The sequence below is a fragment of the Zootermopsis nevadensis genome, unplaced genomic scaffold, assembly GCF_977971745.1.
Source record: "Zootermopsis nevadensis isolate Lab colony 2312 unplaced genomic scaffold, Znev_1.0 Znev_ptg000027l, whole genome shotgun sequence".
NCBI lineage: Eukaryota > Metazoa > Arthropoda > Insecta > Blattodea > Termopsidae > Zootermopsis > Zootermopsis nevadensis.
In genome coordinates this window covers 7439778-7456034 of record NW_028259159.1, presented here as the reverse complement: position 1 = coordinate 7456034, position 16257 = coordinate 7439778, and the positions used below count along the sequence as shown (strand labels likewise).

Genomic DNA, 16257 nt, shown 5'->3' with positions numbered 1-16257 from the left:
TGAACATCACACCAATGTGTTACAAATGAAACAATTATTATCCTAGGAAAGCCTGAATGGAAGCTACAAACCTCACAGACAGGGCATGCATGAAAGCATAATACTAAAATGAATCTTATGGAAAGAGTGGTAGGGAATGGACTGGATTCATCTGTCTTGGGAGAGGAATTGATGGAGGACTCTTGTGAACATGACAATGAACCTTGTGCCTTACATGAATATAAGGCACAATTTCTTTTTTAGCTTCTGACAATGGCTCTACTGCATTTAGTGACTAACTTACCAACAGGTTCACATACTGCTCAACAATATTACTTAACATTAATTGTTCACTCAGAATTAAATATTTGAAGCATTAACCGTTGTTAAATTATGCAGAGTGATGGACGGCTCACTCAGGAACTAGGCTATGGGCTGGACAAACGGGGTTCGATCCTGGGCAGAATTTCTCACATATTACAGGTTCTGTGGCCCACCCAGCCTCTTATACACTGGCCACTGACCTCTTTCTACCGCCTATGTTAAGAATGCTTGATCTATACCTCCATTGCCCATAGAGGTAACTTCGCCTTGTCTTCAACATCTCTATTTCCGGCCCCCTGCCACGTGTTGGATCGCGTTACGAAAAATGTTCCCAAATATTTCCATCGCGTTAAATCCAAACAACACGAGTCATTATCAGAACTGACCGTATTTATATTCCTCTGCCTTTATTTCTCAACCAACATCCTTACTGCGTCTTGCACAGCTTTTGTGCTTCTCTTTTACTGGACCTCTCTTTTCGCTCTGCAATACCGGCCGGAGGCCCCATTCAATTACGGTACTCTCGGATTTTGTTCGCGAATATTCTAAAGCAAGATTTCATTAAAAATTTGTACAATACGTTTCCACAGAACTACAGCCTTTCCTTGCGCCATTGGAACCCAATCTCTCGCATACAGTTAACGATTAATATCGATTACGTCGAAATTCATACTGACGACCACCGATAATTTCTTTTGTATAGTTAAACGTCTTATTACTCGATAGTTACAAGTTTATTCGCAATCTTTTTAAAGAGATGCATTAATTCCATAATTAACTAAATGTTATAAAAATCACAAACAATATTAAAATGGATAATAAAACAAGATTATACTGAAACTTCTTTAGAGTTGAAAATAATTTACTCGAAATTAACATATTGAGTTCATACTAAAATATAAGCAGCATTTAACAAGAAAACACTACGACAACGCAAACATTTCCTTACTTACCAGAAACTGCGTTGCCTGCACCGGAGCCAAGAGCAGAATGAAGAACCAGACCTCTAAAATAGAAGACGGTAAACCGGTCTAACAAGAACGGCTTAGAAAGTGGTTCTTGTTCATGATGGGGGCGGAAGGAAAAAGGGGGGTAGGGACCAAAACAGAAGGAATGGCAATGCACAGGGTGCATGTAAAGTCTCGCTACCCCAAATAAATGTTTCTGTATTATCAACATTGTATAACTTCGCCCTCGAAGCCGAGAGACAATAATCCGCGTCGTATTTTCAAGGTTTCGACAAATAATGCAGTCGTCAGTTTCAAGATGAATGTATTTTGGGGGGGGGGTGTCTTTTCTAGCGTTATAAGAATAGCAGTGCTGTTTTATAAACAAGAACACGATGCCTTCCTCACAGACGTTGATGGATGACCTCTTACAAGGCGGTGCAGCATCATAACCCAGAAGACCGCGAACCAAGACCGCATAAATGGAAGATCATACCTGAAATTCTTAAAGACTTCCAAGAGGGGGCCCATACCGATAAAATGGCAAATTATTAAGATGGCTCATTTGGGATGTTGCACCGTGTAGTCTGGTGGACTTTATACCAGCAGCCATGAGAACCCGAAAGCTCACCCATGACATTAAGTTTTACCCTGGGATTGTGGGACTTTGTATGCAGCCTGAATCTTCAATTAGACAAGGCTGATTTAATAATGCTGTATCTACTGTATGGGCTATATCTTATTGAACGACGTGAAGAGTTTCATGTACGCTGTTGTGGAGAGCAGTGTTTTTATCTGTTTCAGTATCCTGTTCTCACACTTGACTGAAATGAATATACTCTTTCTGACAGTAAACATTCAAGTCACATGCCTTAGATGCTGACGTCAAATGCTCAGTCAAGAAATCTAACTAAGCTGATGCATTTTCGTTTCATCCATCACTTTAGAAAAAAAATTAGAAGCTGTATGTGCTTCTGCCGTAAGGAAAAATCTGATCAGCTGGACCAACTGTAAAAAAGCTCTATCTCAGTCCCCAGTGGACCCAATCATTAGGCTTTATAAGAAAATGTCCAAGAATATGTGTCACTTTAATGACATGTCGTTCATCAAGACCTTTGGACCAATCCTGTCCCTTGCATGTGATTTTAATTTCTGAGCGTGTAACAATATACTTCACATCCCTGTATTAAGTCACCAAGCTCCTTCTTTTATTGTACTTTAAATCTGCAGAATATTAAACTTCAAACGTGGATAGGCAAAATACATGCACAGTCAGTCTTTTGTTCCAGATGTATTCTCATTAATGTAATCTAGAATTACATACATGAAATACATTCTACAGTTTGAGAGTTATTCATGTATATGTAATATACAGGTATTATGAAAATGACAAAGGACTTCAGGTGGGAGGGGCTTATTGAGAGTGTGATCAAACTGTTGTAATAACATTGCATGCATGAATGTTTTTGTTGCAGTCAAACAACCAGAAGCAGACATTTCACTTCTGGAGATGGCTATCTTTTGGGTTGTAGTGCCATGTAGTCCAGTAGTCTGGTCTACCAGACCACAAGGCACTACAACCCAGAAGACTGCCATCTTCAGAGTCATCACCATAAAAACCTCAAATCCTACTTAGTTTTACTTCTGCTCCACCAGCTCTCCCAACTTCTTTCTGTGCACTTCCATATGCATCTTGAGGCTGCACTTATAAGAGAACCCCTTCCCACACTCACTGCACTTGAATGGCTTGTCCTCTCTATGCACTGCCAGGTGTTGCACATAGTTGCTCTTCTGTATGAAGGCCTTACCACACACACCACATGTGTATGATTTCTCTCCAGAGTGTAACTTGAAATGTCGCTTCAGATGATTATTAGATCTGAACTCCATTCCACATACTAAGCACTGGAATGGTTTTTCTCCAGTGTGAACCATTAGATGAGTGTTGAGGTGTGACCGGTTTGTAAAACGCTTCTCACAAACAGTGCACTGCAGGGGGCGTTGCTGCAGGTAACGTCTCTGGTGTGATCGCAGTAGTGACTTCTCATGAAAGCGCTTATTACACACATTGCAAGCAAAGGGCTTTTCTCCTGTGTGGACCCTAATGTGTTGCGTCAGACGAAACTTTGTAAGGTACTTCTTCCCGCAATAAGTGCACAAGTGCTGGAAGTTCTGCTCGTGGCTACGAATGTGCTGTTTGAACTGGACGCTGCTTACCTGCTTGCCACAAATGTTGCACAGACATGTTTTCTTGTTTATTGGCTTACTGGTGTTACTGACTCCACTGCACTTTACTATCAGCTCTTCTATGCTCCTGTCATCCATTTCATGTTTCATGCTCAAGTGCTTCTTGAAAGCAGCTGACAGCAAGTACCGCTTCCCACATGGAGGACATGTGTACTGCTTCTCCTCATTAGGTGCATTAACTGCCTCCACATCAGAGCCATCCTTTGCAGCACTCTGTGGCATGTCTGATGATGTGCCATTCTTCATGGTTTCTGTATATACATCATCTTCCCAGGCTTTTTCATCATCGTGACTTGTGTTCCTGGAACCAATATAAGCAGACATCCCTGGTTTTTACTGTTTAAAAGGTAAAACTGAAAACAATACAAATGGCGTGTGGAAGTTTACCAGGTGGGACTAGAACTACACAGACAGAACAAATGTAAGAAAAGGAGGAAGCAAACATAAAGGCCCATGATTCTAAATACTGATATTATAAAGAAATTCACTAAAATCAAGAACACATTGCTACCGGTTTTTTGTTGCACATGTGAAGGTGAAAAACATTCATATAAAGAGACCAAAATATACCTTCATTCTCTCAGGTATTAGACCATACAGCCCGATGTGGTTTCATTACATCTCTTGATCCTAGGCTTGCATGCTGCAGGTAAATTTATGAAAGTTTTAATTTTAACACATTTAACACTGAATAATTATGCTTACTCTGCTAATTGGATAACAATCAGTTTGCTTAAACCTGCCCCAAGCCATTTTTATAACCATAATTTAAAACGTGTGGAATTTGCACAAAATATTTTACAAAGAGTGTAACACATCCTGTTATGTGCTACTGCTTACCGGTCATTGCAGTACATGTGACTTGTGTCAGCAGCCGCTGTCTTCTCATCATTCAGTTCCTTACTGCCCTGTGCTTCTTGCTGGAATGCACAATTCTGCAGTCAATAAAAACCACATAGCGACTGCTACAAAATACAACAAAAGAGCATCACTCACCACACTGTTCAGTAAATGACGCAGTATTGAGTCTGCTGTGAGGCACTTCTCCTTGAAAGTGAGGGCTGCATTCAGGTGAGCGACACATTCGTTACACACCTGAGTGGGCAGACCGTCCCCGAGTTCTACCTGTGACAGAATTCTCATATACAGATTGATGCACATGTATCACAAACAAAGCTAGATATATCTTTATTTGCCCTGATAAAATTAGAAGAAGGGTACATTTAAAAAAGAATATAGCAAAATTATCACAGTGATCTCAAGATTATGTACAATGTAATAATTTACAGAATAATGTTTTCATTTGGAAGATGAGTGACTCTTCTTATAAAGGTGTTGAGCATAGTGGTCAAACACAAACTACATTTCTTTCGAAAGAGATCTCGTTCATGGAATCATTTCCTTTCCCTGTTCATGGGCTTAACGAATCTGACTTTACAGCATACCTTGATAGAAGTAACAGTTGCTATCTTGAGTGGCAACATCCCGGACAGATCCTTTGTAACATCCATATAAATTTCGGGTTCAGAAGAAGTATCTTGGAAAATATTCTGCATATCCTCGCATTTTCTAGCGCACAAACGACACACTTTGTTTAAGTTCAAATCCATCTCTTCTGCTATGCCACATCAAACTTTAAACACAAAGAATGCCTGAAACATCATAACTAATCGTAAAACGCCGGCTGTCACAAGCGTATGGCTCGGTTAAACACTTCCATTCGTACTTTATTCTCCCATGAGGAATATACTGCATTAAGTTAAATTTTCAACATTCGGAGAAGCAGCTACTAACGAGCACATTTTGTACTTGAAATTCGCTATAGACCATACCTAGGGAATCAAGTATTCGGTGATGCGTCTTGCAAGGATCAAACGGTCCTTGGCTCCTAATCTGTACATTTTATACCTTTGCGCCACTGCATGTGGGAATCACCTTCGGCATACATTGAAGGTGAAAGGAATAGTAACCTTCAGGGCAACACATGATGTCAGGAACCTCGACTAGAAACAACTGTATTTTCCAAAATAATCATATTCTCGCTGTTGACATGGGTCTGGGATACAGCTTTTCATGATCCATGAAATCTAAAGTACTGAACAGTGTTAAATCTCCCCTTTTGAAAAAACCATAAGAGTATCTTAAAATGTTGGATCCCGAATACGTCCTCGACCATGAAACACTTCTCGTACAAGGAACTACGGCCAAAAACTACGTTCTATACCAACGATAAAAATACGCAATGAGCTACCGGAAATCGACTTACGGCCTGTTGCACGGTTCCCACCATAATGTTTACTAGGTGAATCTCTGTTAGTACATTTGCCTTTGCTTTACACGTGATAGAATGTGTAGAAGGTACCATTTTTTGTACAACTATTTGACTGGAATAACTCTGAATAATGTACATTGAGCATTTCTAATCGGGACTGACTCATACCACAAGCACCATACCAATGCTCGGTATGCACATATCAGTTCCGTTGGTATTACGTGTGGTTCAAGTCCACACTCGTAGCCCGTGATGTATGATCCGATGGCCGTCAACATTGTTCTGTCAGGTTGACATTTATAGTACTGTCATATAATGTTCTGAGAGCTCGAAAGTAATGTTACCATTGCATACTTTCAAGTTATACAGTTTTCTTTTCTTTAAGCAATGAATAATGGATGATTTTAAACACAAATTTTTCTTCTTTATAAACAAACAGGTTAGTTTTATGTGCATTTAAATTTGTATGTATAAGTAGTTGTTATTTGGAACGTAACGCCGTACCATTAATGGACAATTTTACGTTATAATATGTGATATTTAGACATTCTGATAACACTTCCTTATCTTTTAGAATGTGTGCAATGGGTAGTACAGTATAGATTGTTCTTTGCCTGTCAGGTTGTTCACTCAAGGTCTCCAGCAGTAGTTTCACTCAATGAAGAAGCAGTCCGCCCTCCAACAGAAGAGGGAAATCCTTTGCATCGCGAAAGTCAGCTGGAAACAAGGAAGACTCATGAGCATGACCCTTTAGCTGATCAAGATATACTTGAGAGTATTGAGCCAGAATTCTTTAACAGTGAAAGTTTTGATCCTTGCAATCATGAATTAAAGGTAAGTATGCTTATATTTTACGTGGATTTAAGCATTTTATGGATAGGATTGTGATATGCTGTTTGTTGGTATATATACCCTTTGATGTAAGTGAATATTCCATACAAACTATATGTGGTTTGTACAGAAGCTGCCAGCAAAACTAGAATGTGATGCCATTGAACGAGACTTCCAAAAACTGCAGCAGCAGCAGTTGGTGGTGTCCAAGAAAGTGCTGCAACTGATACTGCAGAAGCACACAACTTTCAATGAGGAGTTTGCAAGGTTAGAGCAAGGTCATTACAGTTTCAGAACAGAACACACATTTCCTTTATCGCAGTCACAGCTGAACAAATTCTACAGGTTCTTTTATGTTTCTTTTGTGGCAGCTTCATATGAAATAAGTCTCACATGAAGATGCAATGTAATTCATGCCAAATGTTTTGTGAGACTAGCTGCAATACAGAAATTTCATATGCAGTGTGACATTCATTTTGTTCCCAAAATGTAATTAATGACAACATTTTGTTGTTCAGGATCCTGGAGGTTCAGGAGGAGCTGAAGACAACATTGTGTGTGTGCAAGAAGGGACGGAGTGACCTGAACCTTGCCAAGCGACAGTTCACGACAGCCAGTCTTGGGATTTTGGCTAACTACCGTAAGAGGCAGGTGGTACAAGGTCTTCTGCACTCTCTCAACACCATCAAGACTCTGGTGAGTCTTCAGCTGAAGTGATGCAGCTTCTGTCTTCTGTTCTTTTACAGTTCTCTGTAATCTTAGTGGTGAATTCGGTACATTTTCCTGTATCTTATGGGATCAGGGGACTTACATTGTTCACTGTCAGCCTGCCAGTCGGAATGTAACTATGGAGTGTGACAGTTTAGCAGTATGCTTCTGTGATGTGCCTGGACCATAGAGTTTGGACTTTGATGTGTGCATTTTAACCTTGGATGATGGACAAAGTCCAAAATCCCAATAACCCTGATTAAATTTCTGCTTCAACTATTTGATTCGGTTTGATTCAGTTTTATGGCATGTTTCCCTGTTTTTGTACCAGCCCAGTAATTGTCAAAATCTAATACAAAATTACTCTTGGATTTGATTGAGTGGAAAGCGTGAATCTTGGTTCAGACTTTTAGTTGCACGTGATATCTGTGGCAGCAACGCACAGAAGAACGTCTGCAGGAGCTGCTTAGTGAAGGGAACTACCCTAGAGCAATAGGACTGCTCCTGGAATGCCAGAGCGCGGCAGCAACGTATCGGCACTTCACGTGTGTGGCGGCACTTAGTGGCAAGCTGCAGGACACGCTGGAGATGGCTGAGGAGCAGTTGGACCAAGCTCTTGCAAAGGTATGTCTAGTGCGGGGCAGAGAGAGGCATGATGACACTTCATTTGAATAATGAGATATTTCTGAATGTTTAAATCACTGCATGAGGCAGAGACATACATAGGGACACTTCATCTGAAGCATCAGATACTCTTAAGCAGCAAAACGGTACAGATGAAAGTTGTTTATTCCAGGTGTGCAGTCACTTTGACGCAGACCACTACAGCAAAGTGCAAGCTGCATACCGTTTGCTGGGCAAGACACAGATGGCCATGGACCAGCTACATATGCATTTTGCGTCAGCCATCCATAATGCCACATTCAGTGTTGTGCATGGATATGTAGAACTGTGCTCTGGCGGTAGCACACTTTACAAGAAACAGTTCAAGCAGTTGTGTGAGGTAGGTGTCACCTACAAGGTGCTGAGCAGGTTTATACAGTGGTGATTCTCTCGTCTTATGAAAAAGGCTATCTTCTGGAACATAGCACCTTATAGTCTGGTAGATACTGACTGACATTCCAGACTTTCCTCTTGCCTTCATCATTACGGCTGTGATAATGAAGGCAGTAAGCACATCTGAAACTCTTGTCAGTTTGTTGCAGACATCGCATCATCCAGAAGACAGTGGTCTTTCGTACTTGTTGCCATGAGAACCAGAAATCTCACCAAGTGTTTATGTTATGTTAATATAATTCTGAATCAGTAAGAAAAGTGATTAGCCATTCTCATCATGAGACAGTTTCAGTTCTGTAAAAATCTTTCTGTGACCAGTGTTGTTTCTGTCTGACAGTCTGTTACAGCAGAAAGCTTCATTCCTTGCCTCGTGGACCTGTGCAAGGCACTGTGGGGCATCATGCGGAGCTATCATCAGGTGATCAGCTGGCACCAGAGGAATGACTTGGAGAAACTTTCAGCAGGTGCAGTTCATAACAGTAGAGGTTTTCAGAATATTTGATACATATAGTTCTTATTAAGGTTTGAAATACAGGTTTAAAATTGGTTTATATGAAGCAGAATGGACTCCTACTTCACATGATGACAGTCTTGAAACTTCATGTTATATTAGAGCTCTCATGTATGCTTGCAGATGGTGTGAGTGAGCTGGTGGACTTTGAGGCAAGTTTCAACAAGCAGTATGTGAAGCAGAAGCTGGGTAATGGGCTGGTACGCATCTGGCACGACGTCCAGGCTCGGGTATCGGCCTACCTGCTGGGCTCTGACCTTGCCTTGTATAAGTCTGATGACTTCCTGCAGGTTCTCAGGGTTGTGCACAGGTTGGTATTTCTCTACGTACCGCTGAGGCCCATCATTCCTTTTTATCATCTGAGATACAGATCACTGTAGCGGAGTGTTGGCACTCGTGCTTTATGTTCAGGAGATACAAGACTTGACATTTTCTGTTGCTTTCATTTATTTGTGTTTTCATGATACTGGAATAGTACTTTAAAGCTGGCCATGAACCAGTTTCAAATTTATTATTCATTGTTGCCTCTGAACTTGGTGCATGTAATGTATACAGTTTATTCTTCATATAATTAACAAATTTTCAGTTGCTGAGACCATTTTGCATTAACTTTAAAACTTGATGGTTCTCAAAACTTTAGGCTGATAGAGGTTGGTGAGGAGTTCTGTGGCAGCAAGTCAGAGGAGTTACAGAATTCCATTAAGAAACAGAGTAGCAACTATTTCTGCAACTACCACCGGAACTGCCTGGAAGAACTGCGGATCTTCCTGGAGAATGAGAGCTGGCAGATGTGTCCAGTGAAGCCCGACTTCACGCTGCTGCAGCTGCAGGTCTGTTCTTTGTACACCATCTTCTGCCTTTTTCTAGTCCTGAGGATACAGAGTTAAAACTAGACAAAATTCGTGACTGTGGTATTGAACATTGATCAGTTCCATAATTATCCACTGCTCAAGGAAGACCCTTAATACTTGCACTGAAAGTCTGTAGTGCTCATTTGTTTCCTTGTACAGTATGCATCATTTTAATGCATTTATAAATTCATCAATTCAGTTCCTGTGCTTGACAGTAGGTCTTTCAACTTTTGAGATTTATATAACGTAGGTCAGTCATTGTATTTATTATCTGTTAGAAATGTGTTCCCTTTACTTTTGTTGCAGGAGTTCCGCTCATTACGACACGTGCTGAAAAGCTGGAAGCCTCGTGGTGACTGTTTGAATGGGGATCAGACCACCATGACTAGTCCTGAATGCAGTAGCAGTAATCACTCACAAGATAGCAGCTCTGTCACTGGGGGTTACTTTGCACGCTACTCAGAGGCAGGAAGTCCTTTTGATTTGGGTCTGGATGAGGTCCAAGAGGAAGACATTCTTGCAAACATTGGGGTTGGCATGGCACAGACACTTGTGATTCAAAGAAGAATTAATTGTTGATTCAGAGTTGCTGCTTACAGATTTTCCTTCAAGGATCTGTGACAGAATTTATTGAGGACTTTACCGCGTGGTTACTAAATTCAACATTATTGCTGCTTCCAGGATGAGCCGTCTGGTTACTTCAGTGACGAGAGTGACGAAGATATTCCTGATGAGCTGAAGAGTGATTTTGTGGATGAGAATGTTGGTGATACTGTCAGTAACAAGTGAGTAGGAACATGCAGTGGAAATTCCACAGTGCTGAGTCGTTTCACAGAAAAACAACACAAGATAATAAATTTCTTGTTTCAGGCATTCAAAACCAAGTTCCAAGAAGATGAGTCGCAGAGAGTTTGTGAAGGCTCCCATTCTTACCAACACGACTGTTACAGTACTTCGGCAGTGTGGGAAATATCTGCAGATGAGTCACCTCCTCAGACCCATCGCGTGTGAAGTGATCATCTGCATGAGTCAGCTGTTTGATTATTACCTGTACGCTGTCCATACATTTTTCACTGCAGACCTGGTAAGGAGACATGGAATGATCAAAGGCAATGTTTTGCTGGGCTGTTTGATCACTTCCACAAGGGAATTTTATAGTATTCCTTAGTGGAATTGATAATTTCATCACTGCAGTCACAAAAGCCCTGCCATTCAACCCTATTTTAAGCTAGTATAATCCAGTACATAATCATTTCTTCCAAAGATATTTTAATATTATCTAGGTCATAGTATTTTGGAGCCAAAAGATTTTTGCATTTATTAATTATCTCATACCACCTACTTTCTTGCAGGTATTGTCCATGTGTTTGTCACATTGCTATTAATTCTGTCCTCTATCTGATCTTCACTATTAACATCTTTTTCACATTCATTTTTCACTATTCCATCTTCCCCATCCTCACTCTCATACATCTTCCTAGGAAATTACTACTTTTTGGTGGTACTTTAGAAATACTGATGGTAGCTTGTGGCTTCTCACCTAGAAACATATTTCTGTCTCTCTTCCTTACTCTACCTGCAGCATGATGTGGTATGAATGTTAGCTCATGCCATGTCTTAAAAATCATGTCAGTAGAACCTTTAAACGCTTAAAAAAACAATATATTTCTCATAATTGAATTTTCCCTTAATTTTTTAAACCTGAAAATTTGGGAAAGTACCTTGTTGTCCATTTGGTAAATATGCTATATTAGTTGAAGAGTACTGATGATGAAGTTTTTTTCCAGTCCGTTGTTAAAATGTTTTCCTCTGCCCTTTGGAGCGTGATTCAGTGATGTGTTCTGTTTGCAGCCAGTGACATCTCATTCCCTGTATAACTTGAAGCTTCAGGCCTCTCTGAAGAGAATACAGGACAACCTGATTCTTCCAGACCCTTCACAATTTGCAGAGTCTGACTTGGACCAGTCAGAAAGAACAAAGGATAAGGTACGTGCTTCTACCTTAGCATTTGTTGTCTTGTGTGTTCATAATTCACTTACTGCTAAAATAGCAGTGGGCCCTGTTTCAGTTTCATCCACTTCATGTACTTATGACCCATTTCACTAAGAACCACTCCATTATTATTTTGCCATCTCATTCGTCTGTCTGTTTTCCAAGAGGTTTCTTTACTAAAAATTTTATATGCATTTTTGTTTTTTATGATGCATGCTGTAAAAATTATAAAACATCATAATTCTCCACTTCCAGGGTCAAAAAAAACAAAACACACACACCACTATTATTTTGTTTGACAAAAGAATAGCTGTTACCCTTATTTTAAATGTGTGTGACTGAACGCTGCGGCCAAATGGTTAACACTCCTGCTTTGTATTCAGAATTTCTTAGATTATAATTTTGGCCCTGAGACTGGCTGTCCTGATTGAGGTTGTTCATGGCTTTCCTCTGTCTCTCCAGAAAATTGCTCAGATAATATCTTCAATTGCATTACGACCAGCTGCTTCAATATCCTTTTCAATTTGCTATTTGCTAATCATCCTATCATTCAGTGCTGTATAGTCTGAAACTGAAGGCATTGTTGAATAAACCATCATATGCTGTTTGTACAGTATGCATAAAATTAATGTACGAGGAATATGAGGTCATGTCTGTATTCTGTCTGTCCATTTGTGTGTTCATCTCTGGAACTACAAAACAGTTGTATATGAAATTTGTCTCATTTAGGTGCCTCAGCCTCACATCTCTCCAGTGGTGGACCTCACGCAACAGGAGACGCTGCATGGCCTGGCAGAGAGAGTTGTGGCCGTGGAATCCGTTATCTTCCTAGCCAAACAGCTTGAGTTTCTTCAGAGTTATCTGGAGCACCTCCAAGGGGGCTCATCTTTCCTGCAGCAGTTCTTTTCACAGGTTTGCAGACTCTTGCTTCTCGGTGACTGAGGTTCTTAAAGAACTTACGAGAATCAGCACTTGTAATGTCAGGGGTGGCACACTGCAGCAACTGATAACAAAGTGCAATTGGAATGTAGGTTCTTGTACATGAGTTGAGTAATCATAAAAGAGAGAAATATTTTACTAAGCCATTAACATTGTGAATGACAGACCTCAAAGTTAAAATTGTAGGTGTAGAAGCTATTTTTATTTAAAAAATTGTATTTGATGCAAAGTATCAAGGCTCAGTAATGGGTGAGATTTCAGATTCTTATGGGGGCTTGTGTGAAGATGACTGTCTTCAGAGATGTTGAATTTCTGTGAGACTGCATCCCCCTACCAGGTCCTGAAATGCTTCATAGTGCCCTTATACGTCACTGTGTCAAGACTTGTTTCATACTATTTCCAGACGGTTGCTGTGACGGGCGAACTGTGTCATCCAGTGTACATGCACGTATCAGCCTATGCTGTCGACTTCAAAGGAATCTTGTCTCTGATGGCTAAGGTCAACTGGGAGGTCAAGGAGGTGATGAGTCAGCACAGCCATTATGTTGACATCCTGCTCAGGGTATGTGTGATTGCAGGGTTTTACAGCTTGCATTTGTCTTTATGCTGAAACTGTGAAACTGGTGATGTGTAATCCACAGGAGCTGCAGATATTCAGCATGCGGCTTGAAGAGGTTGCAATGCGTGTCCCAATCCCACGGGAGGTGTACGTTATTCTCTGGCAGAGCATCTTCCATCTCACATGCAGCACCTTCGTTGAAGGGTGAGTGTTTGTTGTTCTCTGTGCCCAAGCACCAGTACCGAGGCCTGTAGCAGTCCTGGAGGCACAAAATATTTTGTGGCTATGTGAATGTGTTTATTCTGTCAGAGAATAGGGTCCAGCTGTGGACTTGTATGTTGGTGGTGATAAGAGTGTACTTATGTTGTGAAGAAATAGGTAGTCAGTCAGTTAGTTAATCTGTCATAATTTCAACAAAATTATCACTATTACAAAGAAAAGTCAGAACCTGCCTGACATTTGCTTGCATGAATATATATTTTAAACACATTTCCTCTGAAACATTCTATACCAAGTTCTTGACATGCATATTTTAAAATTGCTATAAAAAACAATATGTTACTCATAATTATCTCAAGTTTTGAAAGTCACCATCATACCTCACAGGTTCTCAAATGCCAAGAAGTGTTCAAATGGAGGACGTGGTCTCATGCAGCTAGACTTCATTCAGTTTTTATCAAAGCTCGAGAAGCTGACTTCTGTCCGACCCATCCGAGGCAGAGACTACGTTGAGAATTACGTCAAGGCCTATTATCTTCCAGAGGCTGCCTTGGAGTCCTGGGTTCGGGAGCACAACGTGAGTGGCTGTTTTGTGACACTGTCATGATGAAGTAAAGTCACTTAAATCATGTGTTCAGTCTGTGGATGAATTTTTATTTTAAAATTTATTATTTGAGAAGTGTTGCTAAATTGAGTGACTGGGGAGAAACGGCCTCACACGAGTAACATGGTGGCATGCCTGCTAAGTAAAAACTGGTGTTGGTGTTGTTATGTTGGCAGGAATACTCATGCAAGCAGTTACTGGCTCTGGTAAGCTGTGTTTGCCAGAATAACAAGAAGACTCGCCAGCGACTCATTGCACTCATTGAAGACATGGAGAAAGTTGGCAGTAGATAGTATGGTGTTCTGCTCAGCATATTAGTGGTGACTGGCGCAGAGCTTTGCAGGGACTGTGTTACAGTGTTCCATTGTTTTCTGAATTTTTGTAAGGGACCAAGAAGGATAATCATCATGATAACAGGTATAAAATTCTTTTCCTTAATTTTATTGGATATTATTTAGGGGCCAAGCCAGGGACATTAAAGGTGAAATAATTCTGCATTAGTGACTGATTGATTGCTACTAAATGCAGTGAACAAGTTCTGTTGAGCATACTGTCATCTGCCTGTAGAAGCTAGACTCTTATTGCTTGTAGTTCATATATATATGTTAATTGATGTCACTACTGTACAAGTGCTTTTATTCATAATACCAGGACAGGATTCTTGATCGGGCTCAGAAGTCAGAAGTTTGTGTGGAATGTCCGGTTTGTTGCTGTGGTATTGCGATTTGTATTTACAGTAGTAGGGATTGGGAAGGGAATTTTCATGGCACTGTGCTGCAGTTATTCTTGTCAGTAGTAGTCACTGCCCAAGTACATACCAATAAGCAGTGGACATGGTCGATGTGTTCATGGACCAGTCAACGTGTCTACTATGTGTGGCTTTTGGTGATGTTTGTTTTGATGTGGTGGGTATACTGGACAGACACACAACAGATCGCTGGCCTTTGTATCCTCGGCAGACATCCGGGCCTTACCTGAAGACATGAGGTACCGCACATATGACTTTGGTGGTATTATTGTGAAGCCTAGTCAGGGTAATTATTTGTGTGTGGAATTGGATAAGGGTCGACTCATTCCCTGCTGCCTTCGGTGGTTCTCCGCCCGCTGCCTGCTCTGGAAACTACTACAAATGGAGAGCAGGTGGCTGTGGGGGTTCATTTCTCAGACACCAGCGGGGAAGATGGCAGCTAATAAATGTCACTAGGGCATACGAAGTTGTATGTGCAGTATGCTGGATCTTCAGGGTAGAAGTGTTTGCTGAGGATGAAGAGGCTGGTTTTCAGTAACCTTTACTGAGCTGATATGTCGTGCAGATTTTTGTTAAGAATGTTTATAGTTTTTATAGCTTTCAGACAAGTCAGAACATGTGAAAATGTTGAAGGATTACAGCCATTGCACTAAAATATGTTTCCATTCTCATCATAGAGGGACATATCAGTTTGTAGTAGGGTTTGGTCTGTATTTGAATTTTGAATAGTTGCATAGTTCAGGCAGTTGTAATTAAAGAAAAGAATATTTTACAGTTGGTAGTGGTACAATAAAATGAGCGAGAGCTTTGTATAAGCTTAATTAGAAAATTAGCTCGCATAATGAAAGTATCTATTGGTTACTTGAGTTAGGAAGACAGGCGTTTGTCTCACAGCATAGTTTAATACTGGAGAATTTGTTTCTGCAAAATGGAAAGATTTGAACTTCATTTTCTGGTTTGGACTGGTTTAAAATCCAACAGAATTATTCAGTGAGAAAATGCATAGCACTTAGAAAGTGTGTCTAAATGTCCTACAGTTTCCCTGGACAATCCTGGATCTGTTGCATCTGTCCCTAAAAGTGTTCAGGGAAGGTTGGTTATAGATTTTTATAATAAATCAACCTCTCATTCTGATATATGTCCTTCGCAAAGTCCTGTGACACACGTATTAACCATCCATGTCCAATCTATTTTATTTGAATTCTGAAATATCTTAAATCTGACACTGGGTTGATTTTTATCCTCTCTTTGACTTGTATTTGTTATAATGTGTGAAAAATGGTTGTGCTGTCTGTCTGCGTTGAAAGGGATTGACTTCTCCGACTGGCCAGTATGTATGTGTTTGAAAGCCATAGATGTTCACCATTCACTAGGTGGATTCTCCCTCCATCTTGATGTAAATATGTTGTTTGTGTGTACGCGTGCAGAGATTGAGAATAAAATTGCTTGTTACAAGGTCGTTGCAAGTTT

At 40.4% G+C, this 16257-nt stretch overlaps 2 protein-coding genes across 3 annotated transcripts; one reads left to right on the top strand and one right to left on the bottom strand.

Moving 5' to 3' along the window:
• Positions 1-2436: 2436 nt before the first annotated feature.
• Positions 2437-5895, bottom strand: LOC110840915 (uncharacterized). Of its 2 annotated transcripts, none has more exons than XM_022086231.2 (5): positions 5764-5895; positions 4943-5149; positions 4494-4622; positions 4338-4417; positions 2437-3798 (listed from the first exon to the last, which is right to left on the bottom strand). In XM_022086231.2, the coding sequence occupies exons 2-5, from the start codon at positions 5105-5107 to the stop codon at positions 2889-2891; spliced, it is 1284 nt and encodes a 427-aa protein (XP_021941923.1). In that variant the 5' UTR covers positions 5108-5149; positions 5764-5895; the 3' UTR covers positions 2437-2888. The 2 variants fall into 2 exon arrangements, with proteins under 2 accessions (XP_021941923.1, XP_021941924.1); XM_022086232.2 differs by lacking the exon at positions 5764-5895 and adding an exon at positions 5330-5756.
• A 75-nt stretch (positions 5896-5970) lies between these two features.
• Vps50 (vacuolar protein sorting 50) lies at positions 5971-16246 on the top strand. The gene is made up of 18 exons (XM_022086229.2): positions 5971-6208; positions 6391-6603; positions 6731-6867; positions 7119-7296; positions 7744-7932; positions 8105-8311; positions 8702-8828; positions 8999-9185; positions 9516-9705; positions 10033-10257; positions 10408-10511; positions 10597-10810; positions 11578-11712; positions 12448-12630; positions 13061-13219; positions 13299-13420; positions 13823-14012; positions 14216-16246. The coding sequence occupies exons 1-18, from the start codon at positions 6164-6166 to the stop codon at positions 14330-14332; spliced, it is 2922 nt and encodes a 973-aa protein (XP_021941921.1). The 5' UTR covers positions 5971-6163; the 3' UTR covers positions 14333-16246.
• The last annotated feature ends 11 nt before the right edge of the window (positions 16247-16257 follow it).